This window comes from Lynx canadensis, chromosome F1, assembly GCF_007474595.2.
Source record: "Lynx canadensis isolate LIC74 chromosome F1, mLynCan4.pri.v2, whole genome shotgun sequence".
Taxonomy (NCBI): Eukaryota; Metazoa; Chordata; class Mammalia; order Carnivora; family Felidae; genus Lynx; species Lynx canadensis.
The window spans coordinates 25,272,652-25,297,324 of record NC_044319.2 but is presented as its reverse complement, the minus strand read 5'-3'; the positions used below and the strand labels follow the sequence as shown (position 1 = coordinate 25,297,324).

The 24,673-nt window shown below is 46.8% G+C and overlaps 1 protein-coding gene across 2 annotated transcripts in view; it reads right to left on the bottom strand.

Moving 5' to 3' along the window:
* RGS8 (regulator of G protein signaling 8) overlaps window positions 1-6,996 on the bottom strand; it is a 28,202-nt gene extending 21,206 nt beyond the window's left edge. The window contains exons 1-4 of one of the 2 annotated variants that reach the window (XM_030302984.1): window positions 6,825-6,863; window positions 4,815-4,944; window positions 2,256-2,357; window positions 1,129-1,193 (exon numbers count right to left, since the gene is read on the bottom strand). In XM_030302984.1, coding sequence (XP_030158844.1) covers window positions 1,129-1,193; window positions 2,256-2,357; window positions 4,815-4,840 — 193 coding nt within the window. In that variant the 5' untranslated portion in view covers window positions 4,841-4,944; window positions 6,825-6,863. Of the gene's footprint in view, window positions 1-1,128; window positions 1,194-2,255; window positions 2,358-4,814; window positions 4,945-6,824 lie in introns of both variants that reach the window. The other variant, XM_032591816.1, reaches the window with a different exon arrangement.
* Window positions 6,997-24,673: the final 17,677 nt, after the last annotated feature.

Genomic DNA, 24,673 nt, shown 5'->3' with positions numbered 1-24,673 from the left:
GTTCCCCAATTAAGTGGAAACAAGACTCTAAGCTAAAAGCTACCCTTCTGTACCCAGATCAATCAGGATTTCTACTATTGGCAGGAAGGGTATAAAAGGAACTCTGAAGGTCTGGGTAAAACCTTTCCTCTGCAAAAGACCCTCTTCTCTTCCTCACCCCTGCTCGCCCACTCCTATGTATTTCTTGCCACTAGGATTTCTTTTTTTGTTTTTTAAGTTTTATTTATTTATTTTGAGAGAGAGCGAGAGAGAGAACATGAGCAGGGGGAGGGAGGGGCAAAGAGAGAGAGGGAGAGAAAGAATCCTAAGCAGGGGCTCGAACCCATGAACTGAACCCTGAGATCATGATGTGAGCCAAGATCAAGAGTCAGGGCTTAACCGACTAAATTGCCCAGACACCCCACCAGTAGAATTTCAAAACCTGATAATTTTGGACTTGCTTATGATGAGAAAAAAGCAAGAGCTGGAAAGTTTGGCCGGCATCAAAGCACCCTTTCCACCCCAAAATATGCATGATTACGTCTGTATCTGTTGGGGGACAAAAGGCATGAGAAATGAGGAAAAGGGAAAACAGAAAAGAAGGGGCAGCAGAAATATGTTCTAGTAAAAACCACACCAATCCAGAAATTGAGGAGTGTGATACAGCCGGAGTAGTAAAGCCCCAAAATAAAAAGCAACAAGAAAACACAAAACTATGCCAACTCAAGAGACTAACAAAACGCACAGAATATACATTTGATGGATGAGTAACCCAAGGCTCTCCAGGGACTTGGAGGGAGGTCATTTAATTTTATAAACAAGATCTGGGGTGGAAACTAGACGGTCATTCCCACTGAGCCCATCACTCCAACTCCCTAAACTGAATTCTTTCTTGCCAGAACTGCTGAAAATATGAAGGCTTCTTGGGACCATACTTTCAACCCAGAATGCAGGAAAGAAGGCCCTCTTCCCACTACACTTAAACTGTGTTTTGTTATCCATCTACTTCTCTAAGCAGGAGGCTCTGTGAGGGCAGGACCTGAGCTGTGTGGGGCACCCAGTACAGTACCTGGATCATGGTGGGAATTTGTTGCATCTTTTGCTAAACGGGTGATTTGCTGCGACACAATGAGACCTGACTCTACTTACACTTATGGGAGAGAAGCACGTCAAAGGAATCTGCCCACCTCGTGGCTTCTTCTGTGGATAGTCTCCTAGGAAAGAAGAAACATCTCTCTTGAATATTTCTGAAATGACCCCCCACCCCCGCCCCGCCATCAGCAACCAGTGAGATTTGCTCAGGCAAACAAATCAGAACAATGAGAGGAAGGGGTACAGACGAAGAACCACACCTGGATTCCTACAGTTCTGTCACTGTCGATGGGTACATTCTTAAGTAACTGATGGCAAACCTCAGTACTGGATTTCAGTGTGTTGAGTACATTAGATTTCAGTCTAAAAAACCAAGCTAAGTAAGCACATGATATAAAGATGCCAAGACAACAATGGAAAGAAACCAGCCTTAGAGTCAGAAAAGGTAGGCTGAGCTCCTGACTCCATATTTTACTGTGACATAAATCTCTTCACCTGTGCAATGGGTATCATGATGCACATCCCAGAACCTTGCAAGGGTTAAAGGAGGTAACATCTAGGACATCATTTAACACAGCACTTGCACAGTACAGGCACTGAATCCAGATTATCTGAACCTAAACACATTTTTAGAGTATTTTTGAGTGCTTGTTTCCAAACTAAGAGCTCAGATGGCCAACTAAGTAGAACCAGGGAGTATCCTTCATCACAGATTCGTAAGAGTGGTGGATAATATGGTTCTCTTAAAAGTAAAAAGAGCTGGTGGCACCTGGGTGGCTCAGTCAGTTAAGCATCCGACTTCAGCTGAGGTTATAATCTCGTTTGTGGGTTCGAGCCCCGCTGTGCTGACAGCTCGGAGCCTGGAGCCCGCTTCGGATTCTGTGTCTCCCTCCCTCTCTGCCCCTCCCCGACTCACACTCTGTCTTTCTCTCAAAAATAAAGAAACGTTAAAAAAAAAGTAAAAACAGGGTTCCTATTCTGAATTAAATCATGCATTTTGAAAAGGAAAGTACACGTCCACGCACTCGCGTTTAGGGATATAAAAGAAGCTGCCAAGTGGCAGGGATTTACTGTCACCCGGCTCATCTGGTCAACAACTCAATAGAGAAGAACAGGTCCTACAGCCCTGAGGTGGGCACCCCATGGTGAGCTCCCTGGGAATGCCAGGTGGCCGCACTACTCACTTTAGAGCACGGTTGGGTTTGTCGGGAAGAATAGCTGTGAAATCACTACACGAGTCTGACTTGTGAGACAGGCATCCCAGGCGGGTCCTCATCCCTTTGTTCCTGCAACAACACAGGGCAGAAGGATGGGGAACTGTTGTGATCGTACCTGTCAGCTCTAGAAAGGCCCCCCGGAACTGCTGCTGCAGGAGCCTGAGCTGCCTCCCCTGACCCCCCATCCTGCCCCAGGCGGTCCCTAAAGATTTCATGAACAAGAGGAGAGATACCTAGAAGATCAAGGGATATACTCACTCCCTAACTCGACTACTGGAATGGTAATAGGTACCCTACCCCCTAGAGGCTTAAGGCTTTTTCAAAGCTAACATTCAACTTGATAGTAAGTCAATGAAGGTCATTAGCTTGGAAGAATTTCTAAATTGGGATTCTCTGTAGGGAAAGGAAATACGGTGAAGACAAAATAACAATCCACATTTTGCTCTCCCACTAGGAGGGCAAAGGAGCAACAGCAGCAGTTTCTGATTGCAAACCCTTGGAAGTGGTACCCACACAGAGGGTAGAGAGTTGTTCGCATAAGACAGGGGTGCAGACCACAGAATCTCAGCACACAAATGAAGCTTTAAGGCAAATTAATTCTGACTCAGGTTCTCCCCACTCATCCCAAAACCTGGGGGGATATATATACTTATACATAAATGGCTACGGACCAGCAAGGACCAACACCCATAGGTGACTGCAATGAATGGTCAAGAACCAGGACCCCTTTCTCAGTTCTTTCATGGACTTCACTCATCTCTCATATTCCTACTTATATTCTGGCTTATCTCAATCAGCATGTTTACAATTTTAACACATATGTGTAAAATTCTTGTACTTTTTATTTTCCTAAGACGTTTAAAGGTTCTCTGTTATGGAGAATCCAATGGGAAATTACGCGAATGTCTCTTTCTGATTTACAACATTAGTGCCTTTTAACCTTTAACCAGAGATCAGCAAACTACGGCCCCACAAGATGCCTGTTTGTGTAAATAAAGTTTACTGGAACACGACAGCACCCATATTGTCTAAAGCTGCTTTCAAGCAGGAGGGCAGAGTTGGATGGTTACAATACAGACTGTATAAAACTCAAAATATTTACTCTCTGTCCCTTGACAGAGTAAGTTTACTGACCCTGGACCTTTAACCGTGGCAGCTCCTCGCATGCAGAGCAAAGGTAAGTGGGAAGGGTTTGGGGTAATCAAATCAGGACTTTGGAGTGACCTAAAAGGGCACCGCCACATGCACACTGGTAACAATTTGCCACAGAAATAGTCCTAGAGAAGTTATTTTCCACGTGGAAGGGAAGTTCGTCCAGCCTGGCTTTCCCTTCCCCTGTTTCACGAATCCTGGACCTGGGCAGAAACATTAGAAGCCATCCAATTCGATCTCTTCCTTTCACTCCACATGGGTTTTCATCCCTGTCCCAGCTTCTCCAACAAACGTCAACTGGGATGGTATTATATTTGGCAAGGGTGGACATTTGTATTCCACAGCCCATCTCCGAGAGCCTTTTAAAGCTGGAACATCCAAGTTCCCAGAAATATCCCCTCTCCTGCAGAAAACTGGGTCTGCACGTCCTATGTTCCCACCTCTGATCTCAGCCAGGCGCATTATGAAGCCATCGATTTTGTGGCATTTTAAAACATTGGTGCTAGCCATTCTATCTCCGGCGATGGTGAGCATGTTATGTCCACTCGCTCTTACAAATCACAGGGTGCTCTGACACCAGGCCACGTGAGCAACTGATTAAGGGCCCCTGAGTCACCACATTCCATGAATTCAAGTAAAGGTCTTGCTCTGGCTGCACCAAGGCCAAAACCCAACTTTCAGGGAGTACATTCACTCCTCGGTGCCCCAGAATCATCAATCACGGAATAGTCAGGTCAATGCCCCCGAAGAGCAATTAAGAGGACTTCAAAAAATGGCAAATCCACAAAAGCCATCTAACCAAGTTTAGCAGGGGCCAGTGTACAGGGTATACTTGTTACCAAGACAACGGTGATTCTCCCAAATAGTTTGCAAAGATCTTCCACAAGATATTCTTTGGGGCCAAATGGTTTTGATTTTCCATCTTGTGTAGCTGAGACCTGAATTATAACCCTGTTAGTTAGGTCTGAAATAATGGGAGCAGAAGTGAGAGTCAAAGGTTAAGGTTACTTAAAAACAACAACAACAACAACAACAACAACAACAACACAAAACCAGAAATCAAAGCTTGCCCTCATCTCTCTTCCCTGTTCCAGTACCTTATAGAGGTCCCTAAATGGTTCAGTACAAGCTCATGCACAGTCCCACCCCATGAGTCCCACCAGTCAATAGGAGGGTTCGGCGCTAAGGCAGGTCCCGTTTGCAAGGCCACAACTTTGCAAGAAGCACCCAGGAAGGACAGCATGGTCCACACAGATGGCCTGAGGGGCTGGATGCAAGTGGACCACCCGTGGGATTAGAAGGCTGGGGCAGGCTCAAACAGCAGGGGAGAAAGGGGAAAGGGACAGGCGCGGGAAGACAGGTTAGCATCATTACCTGCGTGGCATCAGTAAAGCGGCCATGCAGGCACACGCTTACGGTTAACCCTCTGGCCGGTGTGCAGGGACGTCAGGGCGGGAGATAAGACTGCGGGGCACAGGGGTAAATCCCTCTCACGTCCTCTCACCTAAAATCAAAGAATCTGCTGTAAGAGGGGGACCACCCTCTCTTATCTGACTGCGCTACAAATCCTCTTGGATGGCTTTCCGCTGACAGAATACCTTCCCACACACAGCCCGCTCCCCACAAATGCCTGCTTGTCCTGAGGAAGGGTGACCAACTAAGGATGAACAGGGACAAATTGCTGGGTGGCTCCTACGTCCCCAAAACACAGCCCATCAACAGTGAAGTGGGGCACATGCCCCAGGGGAGGGAGGCATGGGCCTGGCAAGCCAAAAATTACCATTCTCTTTGTCTTACTCCGGTGGGGCCCAAGTGAACAGCCAGCCAGGGGTGGGGAGTGGGTGGTCAGCGCTTGTTCTAGAATTATTTGATTGGCTGCCTCTCTGATTCTCGCCTTCCTCTAAGGATGGGATGCAAGGAGCCTTGGGAGGGTATAAGCAGGAGGAAGGGTGAAGGCTCATCGAGCACTGTCACGGCATAGGCTTGCTCCTTTGCAGGGATCACAGGCACAAGCTGACAAAATGAATATGCCAACCTCTCTGTCTTGCCCATGGGGAGGCTGCCTGACCTTCCTCAGCCTGGGCACTGGCCTGTTCCCGACCTGAAGCAGGGAGGACATCAGGAAAGGGGATACTGAGGCTGAGGGCTCATCGACTGATCATCTCTCTCTCCTGAGGGTCCCACTCTCAGTACTTCAAACCCTTTGTTCCCACAAAAATGACAGGAAGAAACACGTGAAGAGAGCAGCCTATCCATAAAGGGCTCCCCCGGGGAACCCTGACACCAAACATAGAATCCATTTTAAAAGAAACCTAATTTAGATAGATAAGGTCCCCACTCGATCTTACTCCATGTAAGTTATTTTGATATTACACGGAACATTTCAACAAATACTTTTTGAAATACCGTCTCCAATAATACCATAATTAATAAAATTAAAAGACTGCTTTAAAACTAAACTAAAAAATAAATAAATAAAACCAGTCAGACTTTGTGTAAAAGCTCATCCCCAGGCGACTGAGCTTAGATCATGTTCCCTGCCAGTGAGGACGTCTCCTTCATCCTTGTCCTAATGGTGCGCACACCTGCCTGGCCAGAAGTCAGGAAATCGAAGCTCTTTGCAGCCTTAAGGTTCTCCTACAGCTGCAAGAAATCACTGTTTGGGGCACCTCTGCCTCATTTCCTCCCGCTTATGGGAAACAGCCACAGAGGACGGGAAGCCTGTGCCAGGGGCCTTCATTACTCTGGTGCTGAACAGAAGCAGGGACTGCTCCCCACGTACATGGCAGGCAAGGTCATTGGGGGCAGGTGTTACCAGGCCTCCGGTCACTGCCTTGCGTCTCTTCCCGTTCCCACTGCTAGCTCCTACTGGCTTGCCGGGACTGCTTCCATGCCGGGCTCTCTCCCTTCCAAATCCAGCACTGCCCACCGCTGCCCCTCGGACCTTCCACCATCCCTTTACTCAGCTCAGCCTTGGATTCGATTAAATAAGAATCTACAGGACACTCTGGCCCCCGCTGCCTCCTTCACCCCAGCATCTTGGGACTCTAATTCCATTTGGCCCTTGACTTCTAGGGGACAGAATTCGGGGTTACCAGAGCCCAGACAGGCCTGCAGCAATGTGCCCTCTTAGGTGGACACCAAGTTACAGGTGACTCTGAGGCGGACAGGATGGGACATAACGGAAAGAGAGGATACTCAAGGAAAAAACAAAGGTTAAAAGCAAAGAGCAACGATTTTTAAAGAGGGGAAGAGAAACGAAGAGTCTCAGCAGGGAGAAAGCAATCAATATGCATGGAGAGGCAGGTTAATTAAATATGGATAATGCAATCAGCCCACATGGGCACCTTGAAGAGGAAAGAGAAAAGCAAAAGCCATACTCACTGTCTTTGACCGGTCCTCATGGCCTGCAGGTCTTTGCCAACTGGATGGTCAGAGAGGCTGCAGGCTAAGGAGTTCTGGGGAAAGAGTAGATCTTTCTTTTAGCAGTCAGATCCTCGGTGGGTGAAGAACATGTGTGCATGGATGCACAGGCACACTCGTGCGTGCACACACATATATACACACGCATGCACGCACAACACACCTCCCACCACTCGAGCCGGGCAGCAGGCGGCCCCGCTGAAAGCTCTTCTCTCTGCTTGTCACATCCAGTAAATACTGAAGCAGCCTACACCCAGCGGGCGGCGGCTCAGCTCCCGGGCACAGTCTGCACGCCCATCCTCATTGGCAGGATGCAGGAGGTGCCCCTGAACAGAGCTCGCCTGGCACTCCTCCCGTACCTTCCTCTTCAGCCTCACTAACCTGCTTCCCTGCTCCTCTGGCTGCAGCTCAGGGAGAAGTCCCCACAGCCCAAAGCTGCCTCCCTCTGCACCCAGAGGCTGTGCAGGGGGCAGCGAAGCCGTAGGTATTAACTCTTTCCGGCCACCAATGAGCTGAAAATCAAGTGTCCAGGGGGCCCTCTTCTAATGAGCTCTGCTGCTGGCTGAAGGCTGGTTGCTGCTCAGGGAGCAGGGAGCATAAAGATCTTGCCCCAGACAGCTGCTGACAGCAGGAGCCAAGCCGAATCAAATCTCCTAATGAGCCAGGAGGAGGGGGGCTGTCTTGCTGGGTGTGATGTGATGTGATAAATGCAGAGAGCAAGAAAGCTACGGGGCAGGTCACACATCTAAATTCCACCCCCTTTCTCCCAATTTCTATTGTGCTTCACTACCAAGCCAAACCACACAGCCCTGAAATTACCCCCTCTGCCACATCTCAGCTGTCCCCCTTACTCTACGAAGGCACTTCTCCCCCGTCTGTCTCTACTCCCACCCCCCAGCACCAAACACACCATCACTCCTGACTTCTTAATGAGAAATTTCCACCTCTTCTGCCTCCTTAAAACATGTATATTTCCAATTCTGCTGGCTTTTCCTACAGTGGAAATTCACCTCTCTCCCTCATCCATCACCTAGCAACTTCCCCCTACTTGCATTTGTTATGGAGTGAGACTTTTCCCTTTGTTCTGCCCAATCTGCACATTATCCCTATTTTTCTGTCTTCTGTATTTTTTGTCCTTCCAAACCACCTTACCCACATGGACCTTCACACTGTCTGGTTCAGTCCTCCTCCAGAAGGAGGACTCCCTCTTCCTGCCTTCCTGCTTGCCCTAGTACAGTAGTTCTCTGAGTATCCACCCCCCCACACCACCCTCCACCAGCAGCTGACAGCATCACCTGGGAATGTGTTAGAAATGCAAATTCTCAGGCCCAACCCCCAGACCTACAGAATCAGAAGCCCAGGGGATGGAACCCACTCTCCCAGGTGATTCTGATGCATGCTAAAGTTTGCAAACTGCTACCCTGGGACAAAGCTGACCTTCTCCACATTCTACTCTAGTCTCTAAGGCTGGATCTCCTGCTCCCACTCAGGAACTAGCTCCAAGCGTACCGAACCTTTGCCGCAAGTCATATCGGACACCTAGAAGGCAGCATTTGCTACAGGCAGCAGAAATCTCTATAGAAGGTGATGGCTTTATAATAAAAATATTAGATTCCATTTGTTTAACCTTTCATAATGTGGAAAGCATGTTCGTGTATTGTTTCTCAACAATCCTAGTCCATAGTCAGAGTATTAATCTCCCCAAGTTACAGATGAGAAGATTGAGGCTAGAAAAGGTAGCATGCCTTTTTCTAAGTGACACAACACGTCAGGGGCAACTCAAGGACCAGACTTGTTTTCTTAGAACTCTTACAGCAGAGCTTTCCCTACTACGTCACACTGGGACCGAATTCCTGGCAGGTCTGTTGGTGCAGAACCCATATTCTCGCAGTGATAGGAGTATGCCTCAAGCACACACTGACGACAGGATGAAATAAAAAGTCTGATGCTGCCTCCACAGTGACTCATTGTCTCTCTGGAAATGTCCATAGTGTGCCTCTGCTAGGTAAATGGAACTTCGTGTTATAAAATGAGGTGCAAGAGAAATGTTTTCCATTCCTCAAAGCCCCTGTCTTGAACCCTGACACTACCTGGGGTTTAGAATTTAAGCATAGGGGGTGCCTGGGTGGCTCAGTTGGTTGAGCGTCTGACTCTTGGTTTCGGCTCAGGTCCTGATCTTGCGGCTTCGGGGGTTCAAGCCCCGCATCACACACACTCCATGCTGACAGCAAGGAGCCTGCTTGGGATTCTGTCTGTCTGTCTGTCTCTCTCTCTCTTTCTCTCTCTCTGCCCCTTCCCTGCTCTCTCTTTCTCTCTCTCTCTCTCTCTCTTGCTCTCTCTTGCAAAGCAAATAAATTTTTGAAAAAGAATAAGAATTGAAGCATAAAGAGAATCCTTTGCTTCTAGACATTTTCTTGATACATGGCAACCGTAAGAAACAGGTTCACATATAAACTGTGAATACGGCCCATTGATAAGCACTTCCCTAATCCAAGAGAAGTTATTCCACAAGGTGGATCCTCCCCGATTCCATGCATACAGCCTTTTTTAAACAAGCACTCAGTATGTGCCAGACATTGTGCTCAACGTTGCACCGCTGCTGTCTTATTTAACTCTCACAACAAACTTACAAGGCTGACATTTTTATCGTCCCCATTTTACAGATGGAGAAACAGAGACAAGTCACTTAAAAGTGGCAGAGCTGGTGCCTGATACCAAACTTCCTGTTTCCAACCCTTGCTATGCCCCTTGCTTTTAACACAAAGGTAGTATCATCATAGGACTCCTCTTCTGGTGCTAAAATTGTGAGATAAAGGCCTCCTCCAAGTCCCAGGCTGCCCCATCTGGCATCCAGGATTGAAAGGCAATGAGGAGTTAGGGCAGGACTGCAGATGGGCCCAAGTCTCACTTGGGGGCTGACTAGTATTAACTTGGCATCATAATCTTCAATTAGCCATTGGAGAAATGATATAGTCCTAGGAAGTCAATAAGCCAACCCAAGTGTTTAAGGAAAGATAGAATCATTAATAAAAATTTAAGGAACAGCAGGAATATAAAGAGCTAGGACATGCATCTAACATGAGTAAAAAGAAAAAATTAGGGGTACCTGGGTGGCTTGACCAGTTAAGCCTCCGACTCTTGATCTCGGCTCAGGTCATAATCTCACGGTTTGTGGGTTTGAGCCCCTCATCAGGTTCTATGCTTACAGCACGGATCCTACTTAGGATTCTCTCTCTCTCTCTCTCTCTCTCTCTCTCTCTCAAAGTAAATAAATAAACTTAAAAAAAAAAAGAAAAATGAAAGCTAGTCCAAACTTTTTTTTTTAACCCAAACATTCCTAAACATCAAAGTGTAACTACGCCGTACCCTAGTTTGAGAAGCACAGACCTAGTACAGGGTCCCTCTCAGGGGAGGACTCTAACTTAATCTTTCTTCCTATAGAGGCAGGTACACTAGGCATTCCTGCGGGGGCAGGGTGGGGGGCTCAGCAGAGCGGAGGGGGTCCACATTCGGGCATGGTCTCCTCTCCTGAAGGAGAGAGACAGGGAAGGGCACGCAGGGAGGGGTAGTAGTGACAAAGGCACTCACCTACTTGCACTGTTTCCCCGGGGTTAGAGCCCTGGCCCAGGAATATAGAGCCCTGGATTCTCTTCTGGTCACTGCTCCTGAGTTGCTGGCTGCAGACTCGGCATAGGACATCTCAGCCCGGACACAGGGTTTTTCCCAGGAAAACAGGCATCACAAGCCCTGCTCTCACTCTGAGTTTCTCACTCTTCCCTGCCCCTCTCAGCTCTTCTCCCTCTCCGTTTGTTCCTCCTGGGAAACCCAACCTCTGGCAACTGTGCTTCAGTCCTGCCTCTTTTCCAGAGGACAGCCAGACAACTCCATCCCCCTCAGACTCTGCAGATGCAACTGTGTCCGAAACAACCTCCTTTCCCTCCAAATCCTCCCTTCCTGCTGGGCTCCCTATGCTTGCTCATGACAGTGCTCTGTCCTAGCCCCAGGGTAGTGAGTAGAGGTATTTCTGGCTTCTTTTTCTCTTGCCCCGTTGAACTGATTTTTAAAACTTCTCATTACATTTCTGAACTAGTTCTTAACTTTATCCCCTCTCATTCATTGACACTGCCGTCCAGAGGTCATTGGGCACCCAGCTTGGTGCATTCCTCTTCCACTCCCTCCTAAGTAGCTGATCTTCCTGCCCCCATTTCGATGCCTCCCCCCACCCCCCATAAACCTCATGGCGCACTACACTACCACCAGAGTGACCCACTGAACAGGTACCATAAAGTGAATCGTCTCTATAGTCATTTTCGATGGGCTTCATTGTGGCAATGTGTCCTACCTGACATCCTGACAATTTGGTCCCATTTGCCTATCCGGTTTTGTATCCCATTGTGCACACACACGTGCCTGATTCCTCTGCTGCCTCCTCTGCCCAGAATGTTCCCCCACACGCTGGATCTACCCTCTTAACTCCCAGTTCCTTCTCTCAACCCAATACCTCCAAAATAAAAATTCTCCTTTCCAAAGCTTTTTCAGAACACCCTCAATCAGAAAAGGAATCCCTCCATCCCAACACCACCACATTGCCGTGTGACTCTGAAGCCCCCATCACAGTCTATAGTTTATCCTTGTGATTTATGTTTTCCGATCCTCCCAAATGACTACGTGTTCCACAAAGACAGACTCTGCCTTACTCCCCTTGCTATCAATTCTCATTCCCTCGTCTGAAGCAGGTGTTTAATAAATGTCAGCTGGATTTGATTTTGAGCTCATAAAAAAAAAAATTCTGAAAAATCACCGAGGATTCCTTATGGCGCAAACACTTTGGACTACCACAGTCTCAGGGTCAAGACTGCAGTCAGCCTAATGCTAACGACGCTCAGGGGCAGCAGCATGGGTATTTGCGAACTATTGTTCCCAACAGTGCAGTCAGGGCAGGGTGGAATTAATCGAGAGCAAAAGGAGCACCTGGCATTTTCACACAGGCCACAAAAATGTAATTAAATTGAAGATAAAGGGAATTACAGTCTGCAATATAATATTTTTAAAAGCCATGTTAGTAGAGGAGGAGGTTTACTGCCAAATGCCCCCTGTGTGTTTATTTAATCAACATACCACCTAAGACAGTGCCACATTAAAAGCTTTTAATGAAACAGTCATTCAGATATTAGATTTGAATTCTGGTCAGCATGCTAAAGCTCTTCCACAAATCTTTTAAAAGCAATTTCCACTCTGTAGCTTCCTAGTAACAGCAGAAACATGAATCAACATATGCTGCATTGATTTGGGGTTTCCATGGAGACTGGAAGGACACAGGGAAGGGAAGGACAGAAAGAGGCCACTCGGCCCAAAATTCTACTTAAAAAAAAAAATACGTCTCGATTTCATCCCTCTGAGTATTAGCAGCCTCATTTCCTGCTCATCAGTTCAAGCATCCAGATATTTAATTTGTAATAAGTCTGCTCAACTTCTCACGAGGAATATCAGAGGGGATGCGTAAAGAAGTCAGCAGTCAAAGGTGTGAGCCCATGAGGTTTGCACAGAGACCCGAACGAGCACAGGATCTGGAATGAGAAGAAAAGACCTCTGGTCCTGACTCTGCGTTAACTAGCTCCATGACACTCACTACCCTAACTAGCTATGTGGTCACTAACATCATGAAGATAAAGGGAATTACTGTCTGCAATATAGTATTTTTTAAAAGCCATGGTAGTAGAGGAGGAGGTTTATTGCCAAATGCCCCGTGTGTTTATTTAATCAACAGAGCTTTGAATTTTGATTTCTTCTCCCATAAAACACAAATGAACTGTCCTGTTTATTTTTCAGAGTGGCTATAAGAAAGAAAAGGATCCTATAAAAAGGATGTGGGAAGGAAGATGCCTTGCAAATTCTAGTCCACTGTATGCCCTACCACAGATGGTCCCCGACTTATGATGGGTCCACCTGAGACTGTTCCCCTTATGACTGTGTGACTTTGCTGTGGTGAGAAAGGGACACACATTAAGTGGAGACCAGACTTCGTGTTTTGCATTCTGCTCTTTTTCTCAGGCTGGTGATACGTGGTAGGATGCTTGCTCATGATCCCGCACAGCGGCAGCCGCGAGATCACAAGAGTCAACAACTAATACCCTTACAACCAACCTGTATGCTGACAACCATCCCGTGTTTCGCTTTCAGTGCAGTACTCAATACATTACATGAGATGTTCGACACTTGATTATAAAATGGGCTTTGTGTTGGATGATTTTGCCCAACTGTAGCTAAAGTAAGTGTTCGGAGCATGTTTAAGGTAGCCCAGGCTAAGCTATGAAGTTCGGTAGGTTAGATGTATCAAATGCATTTTTGACTTAGGATATTTTCAACTTATGATGAGTTTATCAGGACATAACCCCATCAGAAGTCAAGGAAAATCTGTATTATACTTGGTGATACTCTGGACTTCTCTTTAAATAGAATTTTGCCAGGGGTGCCTGGGTGGCTCAGTCAGTTAAGCATCCGACCGGCTCAGGTCATGATCTCACAGTTCGTGAGTTTGAGCCTCGAGTCGGGCTCTGTGCTGACAGCTTGGAACCTGGAGCCTGCTTTGGATTCTGTGTCTCCCTCTCTCTCTGTCCCTCCCCACTTCACACACTCTCTCTCAAAAATAAATAAAAATATTGAAATAGAATTTTGCCAGCAAGTAAGTATATACGTCTTTTTAAAAAAATCGCTGATTTAGTGGGGAGTATACTGACCTGGAAAAAAGAAAAGTGGGTTGGACAGGCCTGAGTTTCAATCCCTACTCTGTAATTTTCCAGATCTGTGACTATGGGCACATTACTCCTCCTGAGTCGTTTTCATCACAGGTAGAATGAAGATAACAGTACCAAAGCTGTAGGCTTATTAGAGGATTGTTACATGGATTAACCGAGTGGCTCGAGCAATGCTTGGCAAACGGCAAACGGCAAATGAGTGTGTCATGTGAGCCACGATCATTAGCCGTCTCGTCTGTTTCGTCATCTGTAAAATGGGAATTAGGATTCTTACTACTTCCCTACTTCACATAGGGGATTACTTGGATGGCATCTGCCCACTATTTGATAAACTGTTCGGGAAAATGCCCTAAATGAACACAACGTTGTTATTAAAAGATTCATGTGTACTACCTGCTAACCGAGGTGACACAAAAATGTATGAAACATGTTTGTGAGGCTTTTCAAGCGTCTTGGTGGATAGGGGGTTACACGTGTCTCTGGTACCTTTTTCATTCTCTTTTGTTCCTCTTGAGCTCTCATGTGTCTCTTTACCACTCACTGCAGCCTTTTCTGTCCTCTTTTCTTTATTCACTATTGTTATGCTTCTCCTTTTAAGTGTATCTAGAAGGAATTTTAAAATTAAACTTCAGAAACTTTGGAGTCTATGCAATTGTTCCTTAGGCCTCCTAAAATTAAATGGTACACCAACACGGGGCAAATGACACAAAATGAGATGTTATAGGGATTTTAGGAATTATAGGACTGTTCCTCCAACAATGGTCACCAGTGTTAGATGTGCGTGTGTGTGTGCGTGTGTGTCCACACACACGCGCGCGCACACACACACACACACACACACACACATATCTATCTATCTATCAACCAAATGCAATATGTGGAGTTTATTTTGGACCCTGATTCAAATTTAAAACCATAAAATATTACAAGAAATTTAAGCACTGATTAGATATTGATATTAATGTGATATTGAGGGTTTTTTTTTCCTTAAGCAATTTATTATATAGAGATACATTCTGAAATATTTAGAGTTGAAATAATATGTTATCTGGGAATTGCTTCAAAATCATTTAGGGTGGGTGGGAGTGCAGGGTGTTGAAGCTGGGAGGTTATACACAGGTGTTCACTGTTCTATTCTCTTGCGTATATTTAAAATTGTGCATAAAACTGTTTTAAATAGTGTGACCACTGACAATATATGCTTCAGTAAAATAAGCCTATGAAGTGTAAACTATTAGTGCAAGAAAACTGAAATATAGAAAGAGGCAATTTGAATAGGAATTGATTTCCGGTATTGTAAGTTTTCTTTCCCACGAATAAATCCATTTTCAGAAAAACCTTTTATTTGACTTCTATGGAGCAGTTGCCAAAATTCATAGAGGTTTCGAGGGGGTATGAGTCTTTGTTATCACCTACAGAAAGTAAACTTTAAAGACTTTGCCCAAGGTCACATTTCGTAAGGCATGGTCAGAACTCCAGCCCAGAGCTCCTGGGGTGGAATCCCGCCATATCCTTTCTTCCCACTGCTGAGCTGCCCATCTCCACATCCAGAATCCAGGACGGTAAGTAAGTCTTGGATCAGGATACAAATGACGACCTGTGTGCTTACCTCCCCAACCCTTCTTCGTTCCTATTGTAACCTCAGCCTCAAACAGTGAACTTGGCTTTTACAAACTAGCTTCCCATTGGCCAGCTGGCTTCCATGAAGGCAGCTGAAGGGTGGGAGTCCACAGTGGAGGCAAAGAGAGGGCTCATGCAACACACACAATCCTTCACACACCCCTACCCTGATCTCCTGGTTCACCAAGATAATTGAGGCCTCAGATATGAATTATCTCAAGCCCTTTCCCTGTCTCATCCCTTGCGATTCTAGCCACACTTACACACAACTTTCCTTCCTTCCCACCATTCATGGATGTGTCTACTCAAGGTAAATCCTTCCTCCTGTGGCCCTGAGCCCCTCCTTCCCATCTGCCCTGCTTTATCAACCCTGTACCTTTATTCTTTCCTTCTCCCATGTTATTCTATACTTATAAATAAAAATACTCTTTCATTACAAAAATATTCTCCCCTGGGGTGGCAGGTTCCTCCTTTTGCCAGCAAAGCTCCCTGAAAGAATTTCCTGTTTCCCCACTTCCTATTCCTTCCTCCATCCTTTGCAGTTTGGTTTCCATCCCTACCGCTCCCTTGAAAGAGCAACTTCCATATTGTGAGGTTCAGTGGTCCATGGTCCTTGTCCTCATGGACCTCTGGGTGCATTTGCCATGGTGGCAATTTAGTTTTGGCACCTCCACCCCCTCGACCTCCTTGGTCTCCTTTGCTGGCTCCTCCTCTGCCCACTCCATAATGCTGACATTCTCCTGCCCTCTAACCTTGGTTTCCTGCTCTTCTCTCTTTAAATGCTCCTTGGGCAATCTCATCCTCGCCTGTAGTCCCAACTACATTGGGTATACTGACCACTTCTGAATATTTTCCTCTAATTCCGGTCGCTCTTCCAATCATATAGATTCTTTACAGCCCATGGGTTGCTGGACATACCCTTCAGGTATCCCACAGGCACAACAAATAAAAATATGTCTAATAATTAACCATATCATAGCCCCTTCTTCTCCTGACCCATTTTATCCCCCACCCCACCGCCATCACCTTACATACACATACAAATCTTCCTCTGGAATTCCTGGTCTCAGTTTCTGACACCACCAACCACTGAGTAACTCAAGCCAGAAATAAGGAAGTAATTAGACACTACTCCCTTTTCTCTTATCTCCTATAGTCAACCAATTACCAGATCATACTGATCAAATCTCCCTCATCATTTTCACATCTGTCCCCTCCTCTCCATCCTTACTAGTACTGCCCTGCTACATGTCCCACTTGTTCATCCCTGGTTCTTGTCCTCGTTGTCTTTGGTGTCTGTGATCAACCTACCTCCCTTAACTTCAGCTCCATTTTGCAGCCATAGTAACCAGTTTAAATCACAAATATGACTACATTCACTTCTCCTCACAACCTATAAGCCCCCTGGCCTATGGATAAAGTTAAACATCCTAACACATGAGCTCCCCAAGAGCTGGGTCCCACCTGCCTCGAGGGCCACCCACCACTCCCCTGGTTTGTTTTTCATGCTCCAATGACTCCATGTGGTTCACAATCTTGAGCGCATACCACAAGCTCCACATCTCTGGGCCTCATTCATGCCTTCTCATCCTTCAAATTGCACTTCAGGACCACTTCCTCCAAGCAGCCTCCCCTGCACCCCCAGATTCCATAAGTGCCCTACCATGTGCTCCCAGACATGCTTCTGTGTATCAGAACATGGCCTGATCTGGTGCCTGCAACTCTCTTCTACTAATCAGACTCTTAGGTTCATCAAGGGCAGGAAAGTGTATTCATTCATTCATTCATCCATTTATTCAACTAACATTGAGGCATTTCCTGTGTGCCAAACAATGTACCAGGCAGAGTACATTACCTGTGCACATTATGTAAGTGAAAGCTGTATTTTCCATCTCTATATCTCCAACACCACGTACAGTGCCTGGCACCAAGAAGATGCTCAATAAACATTTGCTGAACCAGCCAGCAGACAAGTGAGTGAGACCACGTACAGAGTCACAGAAATGGTACAGGCTCCAGGATCTGGTGACGAGGGTTCACGTTCCAACTCTGCCCATTCATTGTTGGGTCATCTTGGCTGAAGACCTTGCTTTCTTATCTATGAAATTAGAATTACTAAGGCAATGCCAACCTCCTGTTTTACTGTAAGAATTCAGTGGGATATATAAGCAAACATGGATTGTACATTATTCAGTCTCATGAAAACATGAAGTCACACTGACGGTGTCAGTCACAGAGAGCAGAGGCCCAACACCAAATGGGTGTGGGGATGGAGGCTGCAGAGGAAGGGGCAGCAGGCCAGAGAGAGAGCAGCAGCAGGACCTAGTTTTCAAAGCCCTGGGGCTGTGATGTAAGCACGAGGGACTGCCACAACTGAAATGTGGCTCTCTCCTCCTATCTTGTGGTGCCAGGGCGCTGGCTATCAATCTCTTCCCCTCCTTAGGCAGTAACAAAAGCTTTACCATTTGCCATCAGGGTCTACAGCCGTGGGCAGAAGGCAGCTTCGGCCCTCTCCCCTCCTCTGAATATAAAACAAGCTGTTTCTAATCCTCCATTTTCAATGACTTCAGCCAATGGCTTTCACCAGCTCCATTCTGGCCAGCCACTTAGAGTCACGCGAAAAGGAAACTCCTCATAGCCATCAGACCAGGGTTGGGCTCTGGTGCAGCAACAGTGGTAGAAATCAGTGGAGTGGAGCCCCGGCCTCCTCCAGGGACAGCTCTCCCACTGGGATCTGCTCCTACCTTCACAGAGCCCTCAGGGAAAGGAGGCAACTTGCTTTTGAGCCTGTGCTGGGCGCACATTAACATCCGCGCTGGGGGCAGGAGGAGGCCCCAGGGCTGTGTGAGGGCACTCTGATGCACAAAGATGCCGAGCAGATTCTAACACTTTTCCTTGAGAGACAAGGCCTGGTCGGAAGAGGCCCTCTTCCTTCTAGGACCTTTTGTTGAAAAATTCAGAAGCCTGTTGGAAATTCCATACACAGCACACTAACAAAGGACCCGATGAGAAGGCTGAAGCTTCCTGGCCAGTGAAAAACATCCTAATCCCTGAGGCGCAGATGGGGAGCAAAGGAGCACTTCTAGCATCTCTGGAGGTATAGATTTTTGGACCAAGAGGAAATAAAAAAGCACAAAACAGTCTGGGATATGATGGGCAGCACAAAAAGTCTAAGCCATGATGCCATCACACAAAACAAAGCTTACATTTATGTGGCACAATCACAACCTACAAATTGCTTTCACTTCTCTGGATGAATTTGATCAGTTCTTAACCTCCTAGCCTCAATATGCTCTGGGAAGTCGAGAGGATTAAACAGCATCATGTAGGGAAATTACCTAGCAAAGGTGTCTGGCACATCTTGGTAGCTGGGAGCTACCATTATTCCTTCTAGTGGATCTCACAAAAACCTTTGGAAGTAAGCTGGGTGCTGATTATTGTGCCCATTTTACAGACTACAGAAGCAAAGTTGTTCAGTAGCCCTGAGTGAAGGGCCCATGGTAATTCCATTAATGGCCCTAGGGAGACTTGAACCCAGGACCACCAGGGCTTTCCCTACTCTATACAACATTTCAGCGTGAATAGATCTTCATCACTGAGATCCACGTTTGGAGGCTTTTGTTAATGGAACTATGATGGGATTTGCTCAGCCATCCATCCACACTCTCACTCACTCCCCTAGGAGTACCTGGCATTTGTGAAATGGCTATCGTAGCTAAGGAACCATGATCTTCAGGTCAGAGTTAACTGACCCATGAAAGAAAGACCTTGGCTTCAGTATCAGACTTAATCCAACCAGACACATATTATGAGAAAGTTTTCCGATTCTTTGTGTATTAGGCACTGGGTGAATTTTTTTTTTTAAGTGACTAATGGAGCCGGTCCCCAGGGGTGGCTTAGTGACGCCTGGACACGGTGGACTACAGGGCTGTCTACATACTCTAATAGCCCTGTTCACCCCAGGCCCATGGACCTTCTCTAGGAAACCTACTCTAAGGACTGAGAAGAGAGCAAATGGTTAACAAAAACTAGTTTACGGGATTGATTCAGTGCTCATGGGGCTATCACTCCCAAAATAACAGCCATCGATAGCATAATATCACATTGCATGTTTACAGCTCTGAGCTTTTCCCAAACACTTATATGATCTCAGGATCACAGCTATCTCATTCCCCTACTTTCCAGCACCTCCTCCATCTTCCAAGAAAACCCTGAAGTTTTCCAAATCTGTAGGAACAAATAATCCAAAAAACAACCCACACTGCAGGATGCAGCAGGTTTTCCTTCTTATTTCATTACTTTGAAAGCACCCCAAGATCAGGACTTAGAAGGACCTGAAAGCCAGATTTTCAGGATGTGTGTGAAACAATGGATTGACATTGAGTGGCTCTAACACAGAAACAGAAAAACCACTCTCCTCCTCCACACCTCCCAAAAGTCACTACTGAGACAGCCCTGAGAAGCACCCATTTAGCTGATGCCAGGGACTCATCACCTCCTATAAGTGGCAACTATGCCCTCAATTCACTGCTTAGCAATTGGTGACCTGCCAAAAAAAAAAAAAAACACACAAAAAAACAAAACAAAACAAAAACCCAGTAGCTATGTATGATGATGGATATTAACTACATTTATTGTGGCAATCACTTTGCAATACATACACAAACCAAATCATTGTGTTGTACACTTGAAACTAATATAATGGTACATGGCAATTATATCTCAGTTAAAACAAAAACAAAAAACCTTGTCCCAGCAAGTCTAGTTTTAAGAATATGTTCAAGCAAACAATCCAGAATGTGAGCAAAATTTTAATTATGATGTTATTCCAGCAATGTATATAATAATAAAACAAATTTAATTAATAAAAGAAAGAAATCAGTAACCTGCCGATGGACGTTAGTTACCTCAATGGTGGGAATCCATGTATCTACCAGATCATCACATTGGACACTTTAAACATATCACAATTTTATTTGTTAATTCCACCTCAACAAAGCTGGGGGGAAAGATAACAACAGAAAAAACTGGCGACCTCCAATGTACCTTCATCTGCCTCCGATTCATTGTGATTGTGAATCCTGCACTGGAATGTGTCACCAGTGTTAGTCACCAGCAACACCGGGACCTACACTTGGATGAAACAAAACAGATGCTGTGGGCAGCCAGACTGCTGTGCAGACGACCCACTTAAAACAGAAAAGACATGAATGGAGCGAAAAGAGGCAGTGCCACAGTCCTGATATCAACCCCCCCCTCCGCCCAACAAGGGATCTGAGCGAAGAAATGGCATCTCTTGGGACCAGGAAACAGGTTTCAGGGGGTATGAGGAGTTAGGACTGGGGAGAAAAAAAGAACACAAAAAAAGGACATTTGCAGCTTGGCGCCCACTAAGTGGGAAGAATGGGCATATTCCTGCACTCTCGCTCCGGGCAAGGGTGACAGGCTTGTCCCCCTCTGCAAAGCTCTGTGACAGAATGAACAAGGACTGACAGGAGGGCAGTGCCTTTTCTGCCCTGCGGTGCCCTGCCCTTCTCAGCAAGACTTGTGGCCGGGGTTGGCCAGTCCAGGGATCCATCCAGGCCCTGCTGGAAGGAGCTGCTCTCTCTTACCTGTCTGGCGGTGGGCAGTGCCGCCGGGAAGGTGTGGCTGGCCCCAGCCCCAGCTGGGCATGGCTCGGTGAGGCCCTGAGTGACAGAGTCAGCCACCTCCTGGTACATGGGAGAGGGTGGCAGAGGGACACGGCCCACCTCACCTCTGCGCCCCTGGCAGAGCTGCTGCAACGTGCGGCTCCTGCTCCCGCTCCGCTCTGCTCGCCCGCCCGCCAGGGCTTTGCATCTCATGAACGGGGAAAGAGCTGGCGGCAAGGGAAGGGGGTGGGGAGGCGGAGGGAGGGAGAGGGGCACTCTGACAGATGATGCGCACTGCCACGCCGAGTTGGGGGAGGACTGAAGACTGAAGCAGGATGCCACTGCCTGTGTTGTGTGGCTCTCCTGCTGACAGCTCATCACTGAGGGGCCGGCTGCTCTGGAGAATTCAGGGAGAGGCAGAGAGCAGGGGGGTGGCAGAAGGAGGAGGAGGAGGGAGGAGGGAGGAGGGAGGAGGGAGGAGATCCCCTGAGTTGCACAGAGGGGAAGGAGGTGAACTCGGGTAACTGGCATGGGGGAGAGAGGATGCACTGCCTTGGCTCAAAGACAGACCAGGCTGGAAACATCACTTGACTAGGTGGTGTGGGGGGAAAGATGAAGCACCATATTCCTAGCCTGCTGTCAAGGTTGTCTCCATCTCCTTCCATGACCAACTGGCAAGGCCACTCTGCCTTAGGAATTTGGAATAGCTAGACACTTTAGACCAAGCACAGCTCCAACTTTCTCAAAGAGAAGGGAAAAGCTGGCAAGAAAGACTATAATGCATGAAACGTTTGGTGTCACACGTCACTCTACACTGCAGGCAAGTCTGAGTGCCCCTCTGCCACCTGCCCAACCTGTGGCCAGGAGGTTGCCGTGGCAAGAACAGGAGCAAAAGGGAGCACCCACCCAGAGGGGATGGAGCATGTCACATGACGCTTCTGTCTGTAAAGTTCCATTTGGATGGTCAGGAGCAAAATCTGCTGGGCAGCTTGGGCCAGTGCCTGGAGAAGCTTCTTAGCCTGAGGGCTAACCCGCAGCATCTGATGCTAGAGTCTACCTGACCTGCCACTGACATGGGGCAGGTTCACTGCACAGGCCCCGGAGCTGACAGTCATCAGCTCTATTTACAACCACAGCATAGGAAGAGGCTGACAGGAAAGAAAATAAACAAACAGTGGAAGCCGGAGAAGGACCAAAGGAAGCTGCAGCTGGGGAACACTCAGCAAGCTCAGCTAATGAGGGGAAGAGAGATCTCAAATAAGGGCCTTCTCCGGAGGGAGGGGATGGGATGCGGAGGGGGTGGAGAACCGGCGTGCTGCAAATTTCCAGGGACTTGTCCATCCCTGGTGCAAGCTAGTGCTCTTCTTCAGGTCTGTCTCCAGAGTCCTGCCAAGCACTGCCCCAGATGACCCCTCAGGTATGGCGGACGGTCAGCACACTGCCTCTACAGATGGCCACAGTCACCATCTCACTGCTGCGTAAAAACATCACACCAATTCAACAAGATCAGGTCAATTCAGCCAGCCAACATCGGAGCCTACTGTGTGTTGGGGGGACGCAAAGATGACTAAGACAACCCAGTTCTGTCTCACAGGGTCCAGAAGGGAGACAGATTTAAATAAGTGACTCTAATGCATGGACATAAGTAGGCTCAGGACCCAGTGCCACCTCAACGCTGAGGGAGGGGACAGCCACCTGACAAATCACATATGTCCTCCCAGAGGAGGCCTCATCTGACCTGCACTTTGAAGATGACCTGTGGATTTTGACAAGCTTGAGTTCAATGGGGGAGAACTCAAGGCAGAGGAACAGCCTGGGCAAAGGCAGAGTCTAAAGGTGCCTGGTGTGTTTGGAGCAGAAAGTGAAGCGGGATAGGAGGCCACCATGGAGGATGTGATTTAAGGGGCACATTGTGACCAGATAGGAAAAAAAAAAAAAGCTTTAAATAAAAGAGTGTCATTTTCATGATCAGACCTGTGCTTTGAGAAGACACATTTGAGTGATGAGGGACTGGGAGAGAGGGAATCCAATCAAGGTTATGATGTAAATCCCTAGGCGAGAGGATGAGAACCAAAATGAAACAGTGCACCTGAGAGGAAAGAACAAAGTACAGAAATTTGGGAAGGCTGGATTGGCAGGGCTTGATCTGATGTGAGGGACTAAGGGGGGGGGGGGTGTTCAGAACAGGAGAGGGTGGGAAGGAGTTGAGAATGGACCTACAATCAGTTTGCTAGGGGACCTCAGTCCTACAACTGCAAGGAACTGAACGCAGCTAAAAAAAAAACCCAAATGAGTGAGGAAACAGGTCCTTCCCTAGAGCCTCCAGAAAGGAACGCAGCCCTGTCAACACCTTGGTTTTTATCCCAGTGAGGCCCATGTCAGACTTCCTGGCTACAAGACCATTGGGATATAGTTTGTGATCATTTGTTATGACGACAGCAGAAAATAATATACAGAGGCTGTCCTTGGTTGTAGTTAGGACATTTCTTGCATAATGTAGATGTACAGAAACAGTTGAAGAACCAAAATCAGAAATTAGATAACCTCTGCTTTTGGACATCTGGGTGGCTCAGTTGCTTAAGCATCGGCTCTTGATTTCTGCTCAGGTCATGGTCTTGTGGTTCATGAGTTTGAGCCCCACATCAGGCTCTGCACTGATAGCTCAGAGCCTGCTTGGGATTCTCTCTCTCTCTCTCTCTCTCTCTCTCTCTCTCTCAATCTCTCTCTCTCTCTTTCTGTCCCTTCCCCCACTTGTGCACTCTCGCGTGTGCAAAATAAATAAATAAACTTTAAAACAAAACAAACCTCTGCCTTTCACTGAAGTGTAAGTTCTAAATATCTCCCTTAGAGTATATCACTCTCACACATACACACACACACACACATATGCATGCACACACACACACACACACACACACACACACACATCCCATAAATGAATGTCTGAGCTCAGTCTTAAATGATTTGTTAGGCTCCCTCCCTTTCTCAGGCATATTCTACTTCCAGCAAAAGTGGCTGTGTCTCTCTGATTGATTAGCCATTGTTGAGGAAGGCTTCCTTTGCTCTCTCATATAGTATCACCTGTCATAGGGAACCTAGTCAATGCTTAAGGTTTAAGAGAAGGAAAGGAGGGAGGGGGCCACCTCCTTTGTCAGCAGAAGAGAACCTCTGGCAATGAGAAAGCAGAACCTGACAACCTGAAGAAAAAGAAAAAGGAAACAAAAACAGGAAGAAAATCCAAATAACCCAGTCCCAGGGTAGGAAGGAGATTCCAAATAGAAAGAAAATAGAATAGACGAATGGACAGATAGATAGATACAGTTAATTAAAGGAACAAAGAAAGCTGAACCCTACCATACGGACCAATTTATATATCTATCTGTTAGAGTTCAATCCTCTCTATACGTGGGTGCATGTGGGCACAGGCCTGCATGTGTTCATGTGCAAACACACACATGAGCATCACTCACAGAGATTGAAACTTGCAAGTATCCAAAGGCTATTTATAGAGAATAGAATTTATACCTATCCAGGAATTCAGCTCTCAACCAAGTTATTCTGTAGGAAGTCTAAATGATCCTTCAATTATACCCACTTCTCCCCTATCCCCATTTCCATAGGCAGCAAATGGAAATGGTCAAGAACATGGATTGTGGCAAGTTAAGAACAGGTACTCTGTACACAAATTCCAATTCTGCCACTTACCAGTTTTGTGACCTCAAGTACATCACTTAACCTTTCTGTGATCCAACTTTTCTTTTTTCTGTAAAACAGGGATACCCATAGCACCTGCCTTATAGGGATG